Source organism: Myotis brandtii, unplaced genomic scaffold (assembly GCF_000412655.1).
Source record: "Myotis brandtii unplaced genomic scaffold, ASM41265v1 scaffold156, whole genome shotgun sequence".
Lineage (NCBI taxonomy): Eukaryota > Metazoa > Chordata > Mammalia > Chiroptera > Vespertilionidae > Myotis > Myotis brandtii.
In genome coordinates, this window is record NW_005355666.1 from 139,221 (window position 1) to 143,868 (window position 4,648).

Genomic DNA, 4,648 nt, shown 5'->3' on the forward strand with positions numbered 1-4,648 from the left:
CTGGCCGGGCCCTCACTCAGTTTTCTGCCTCTTTCCCTTTCTCCTATGTGCATCGCCTTAGGAACTGGCTAAATATGAATATATGGAAGAACAAGTAATCATAACTGAAAAAGGTAACGCAGCAGTGGCGGGGAGGAGGAGGCGCGTCAGGTGCCTGTCACCTTCCCCGAGGCCAACACTGTCTGTCCCCACTGCCCTTTTCTCGCAGATCTGCTGGAGGATGGTTTCGGAGATCATCCCTTCTACCACTGCCTGGTGGCAGAAGTATCCAAGGAGCACATCACTCCGGAAGGTAAACCGCCCTCCCCTTCCAGAAACCAGAGACCTAGTGTTCTAGAAACGTAGTCTGCTGTGTAGAACTACTGACAACACAGGCTTTAAGTTACTGAGAAGTGGCCAGAAGTAATAGCCAGCCAGTGTTCAAACTAATGAGGAAATAAAGTAGACGTACTACGCTTATTAGGGCGGGTTAAAAGAGCTATTTAAGTATCAGAGTGCCGTGGAGACCGGAAGTACTTGAGCTGTTTAAAAGTAAGTATTAGGCCGTAACCGGTTTGGCTCAGTGGATAGAGCGTCGGCCTGCGGACTGAAGGGTCCCGGGTTCGATTCCGGTCAAGGGCATGTACCTTGGTTGTGGGCACATACCCAGTGGGGAGTGGGCCGGAGGACGCTGATTGATGTTTCTCTTTCATCGATGTTTCTGACTTTCTATCCCTCTCCCTTCCTCTCTGTAAAAAATCAATAAAATATATTTTTTTAAAAAAAGTATTAGTGCTGTGGAGATCCAAAAGACTTAGGTATGTCATTTGTTGTAATTCAGTTTCATAAATGGCTCTTGTTTGACCCTATCGTAACCTCTTATTTTTGTAATGCTGTTAAATCACTTTTTTTCTTAATTTGTCCCAATCTTCAGGTTACAGTCTCTAGCTTCGCCATGTACATGGCCCTTCCGTGTACATGGATGGGCGGGGAGGTAACTAAAAGATCCTTTACACAATAAAGTAGATGATCATGATAAAATGAGGTAAGGCCCTACTATCACACGGTAGATATTAAACACGGTAGATCAGAAACTCTATTCTACTCGCTTCCTATGTTTACAAAGGACTATCAAATGGCAAGAAAGTTTAATTTGAAACCTTTGCCTCCATTTGAAATTATAGACACTCAGTAAAAGGGAGTCTTATTTATTTATTTTGCTGGTCCCTATTAACTGGTCAAAAAAAAAAAAGAACTAAAAGGGGAAGTTGTTTGAGTAGGTGCTTACTTTTTTTCCCCCCTGAAGTCTGTTCCCCAAGCTAGAAGAAATGAGCAGAAAGCATAAAGGATGAAGTATTTTTTTAAGAGATATGTGGATGTTACATAATACCTGTTTCTGAATATCTCTGCTGCTTCTGGCTTAAAAACTGGGGAGAGCAAATTGAAAATGTTTTAAATGGAAGGCAAGTTCTGAAATTAAATGTTGCACTTTTGGCCTACTGTCCTGACCTTAAGGAAGCAGGGTTTCTAAACTACAAATATTTACTATTCTGAACTGCCGTGTAAGCCTTATCCCCAAGTCACCATTCCAGTATATCAATAGGATGTGAATAATGTGTGGCTTTAGTTTAAGACTATAGCAGTTTTGCTCTGGCAAGTAATGAAAGCATTCTCGCTAATACATGCATGTATATTTTTAAAACCTATGGTAGGCTTTGGTTGGATTTTGCAACTACAACTTTTATGAGTCCATTTTGTCCATAGCTCATACGATACTCTGATTACAGGACACAGCGTTGTTGGTTTCGCCATGTACTATTTTACCTATGACCCATGGATTGGAAAACTCTTGTATCTTGAGGACTTCTTCGTAATGAATGATTTTAGAGGTATGGTTGCGTTCAGAAGGGTGGCTCTAAAGAGAAATTGGGGCTTGAAGTCCTTCAAGTGACGTTTTTTCAATGATTACTTCTCTTTCTTTTAGGCTTTGGGATAGGATCAGAAATTCTGAAGAATCTAAGCCAGGTACGTTTTGGTTTTTGGTTCCTGAATTTGTAAGAGTTAACTAGATGATTTTATTTTAACGACTGAATCAAAACTGGATCCTGGAAAGCAGGTAAAATGTCACTGAGTTTGTATTTTACTCTCCCCTATACAACAGGTTGCGATGAAATGTCGCTGCAGCAGCATGCACTTCCTGGTAGCAGAATGGAATAAACCATCTATCAACTTCTACAAAAAAAGAGGTGCCTCTGATCTGTCCAGCGAGGAGGGATGGAGACTCTTCAAGATTGACAAGGAGTACTTGCTAAAAATGGCAGCGGAGGAGTGAAGAGTGCTGGTGTAGACTACAACTCCCATTGTATTTTAGAGCAAATTCTCAACTTATCTTCTTTCTATCATGTTTGTAGTGAAATAAGAGAATGAGCACCCATTCCAAAGCTTTATTACCAGTGGCGTTGTTGCATGTTTGAAATGTGGTCACTTTAAGATGGCAATGCAGTTTGGAGTCAGATTTATCCTTGAACATCTTTTGAGAACATAACGTGGTGGTGTAATCTTAATGTATATGAAAAAACTTCATTCTTGTGAGTCATTTAAATGTGTACAATGTACACACTGGTACTTAGAGTTTCTGTTTTGATTCTTTTTTAAATAAATTACCCTTTGATTTCATTGTTTGGTGTAAGCATTTTTACTAATCCTTTATTTCTTAAGACAGTTTTCCTGTTGAATATAAAATAAAAATGGCCAAGAAACATAACCTAAAACTTTGTAATTGTTTAAACAACTCTGGAAAGAAGCCAGTTGAAATCCAAGGTTTTATAAGTAGCAACACCTATAAGATAACATTATATTGCTGACACTGTACATTTCACCTGCAGAATTTTCCAGAGCTTAGGAACTCCATAAATAAGCTTATATGTTACACAAGGAAGAGTCAGAGGTGGGATTCTGAAACGCTGGAGGAAAAACATCTTGCCCAAAACAGTCTCATCCTACATAAAATACTGCTCAGAAATAAAAGTGGATCACTTTGCTAATCAGGCAGGAACAAAAAATCCCACATTTGTATAGGACATTTGCAAATAGGCTGGAGTTGGACACAGGTGCCAAGAAGGGAAATTAGCATCCTATTTGGAGGGCAGTTCCTTAAAACAAACAAGTGCTTAAAACCACCAGGGTGAAAGAGAAAAATATTCCCCAGGACTAAGAATGAAGTTCAGAAGAGGCATCGGGAAGCGACTATTTTAGAACTTTTATTACTCATTACACTGTTCTAAATTCCTAAAGCCACTAATTACCACAATAAGGAAAATGGTAGTTGATAAGAACAGTTGTACTGATTTCCAAGATTAATGATTTCCAAAAGAAGTTGACAGATACCTGAAAAACAGATCCTCTGCTTCTGCTTTCTGTGTTGTCTAGGACAGCGGTCGCCAACTGGGGGTCCAGGAGGTCTGAGAGGTTGGTGACCGCTGGTCTAGGAAATAAATACTGGGCTCCTCCGAAGGGGGATTTTGCCTTGAATCCCTTCGTTTCAGTGTTTGTTATGGCTCCTAAATTAGAGGGCAGCCATATAAACAAGTGTGATCCTGTATTGGATTAATACAGGGGAGATCTTACTGGCGGCTCAGCATCCCCGCAAAACAGGCCTACAGAGTCCACTCACAACCAGGGTTCTGCTAGGTGGCAAGTAACCACAGGCAAGACACTGGCTAACATAAAAAGGGTTATCAGCGGTTCTCAACCTGTGGGTGGCGACCCCTTTGGCGGTCGAACGCCCCTTTCACGGGTTGCCTAAGACCATCCTGCATATCAGATATTTACATGATGATTCATAACAGTAGCAACATTACAGTAATGACGTAGCAACGAAAATAATTTTAAGGTTGGGTCACAACATGAGGAACTGTTTAAAGGGCCAGAAGGTTGAGAACCACTGGGTTAACTGAACACAAGGAGCCTGTGGGGAAAGAAAACATTTTGAAAATTGTGTTTTGGAAAGTGGGCCTCTTGGAGGAAAACAACTACATGCTGACTGTGGTTAAATATGTGAATAAATTAGATTAACCAAGCAACTTACAATAACAACTCTTTGTTTTCTCATTCTTAGAGCTTAACCCTAAAGGCCTAGTGTTGTCAGCATGAAAGCTTTTATGAAGTTTTTGTGTCCATTTTAAAGAAGTCCCTTAAGTTTAATATTGGAAGCTGAAACAACCCAGCACCAGCTCACTATATGTTCACCTCAATCACAAAGACACCTCTTTAAAAACTGAACCATGAAACAAATCTGTAAAGCCTGAAATCACTGGGCAAGTAAGAAAACATATTCTGGGGAAATGATATGAAAGGAAATATTAAACAATCATAAGCCTGGAAATGGAGAAAAGTCCATGTAAGCAACACCTCTGTAAAGATAACTAAAATTACTATTTTACTAAAATATTATCCCTGACAGTCATTTGGGAATAGTATTTCAGGCCTAAGGCTATTTTGGGGTTTTCTCTGGTGTGTGTGTATTTTTTTTTAATAACTATTATTTGCTAAGTTTATTCTATCCCTTAAAAACTTACAAAATCAGGGGTGAGGGGGGAGTGGATGAAAGAAGGGGAAGGGAATAGCCAAAGAACATATATGCATAACTCATAGACACAACAGTGTGGTG

At 39.9% G+C, this 4,648-nt stretch overlaps 1 protein-coding gene across 2 annotated transcripts in view; it reads left to right on the forward strand.

Annotated features, from left to right (window-relative positions):
* Positions 1–2,655, forward strand: part of SAT1 (spermidine/spermine N1-acetyltransferase 1) — a 3,127-nt gene extending 472 nt beyond the window's left edge. The window contains exons 2-7 of one of the 2 annotated variants that reach the window (XR_001361195.1): positions 62–113; positions 209–292; positions 914–1,024; positions 1,767–1,868; positions 1,964–2,004; positions 2,141–2,655. Coding sequence is in view for 1 of the 2 variants with exons in the window: in XM_005861747.2 (XP_005861809.1) it covers positions 62–113; positions 209–292; positions 1,767–1,868; positions 1,964–2,004; positions 2,141–2,311 (450 nt within the window). In the remaining variant the exon portion in view is untranslated. The remainder of the gene's footprint in view (positions 1–61; positions 114–208; positions 293–913; positions 1,025–1,766; positions 1,869–1,963; positions 2,005–2,140) is intronic. The other variant, XM_005861747.2, reaches the window with a different exon arrangement.
* The last annotated feature ends 1,993 nt before the right edge of the window (positions 2,656–4,648 follow it).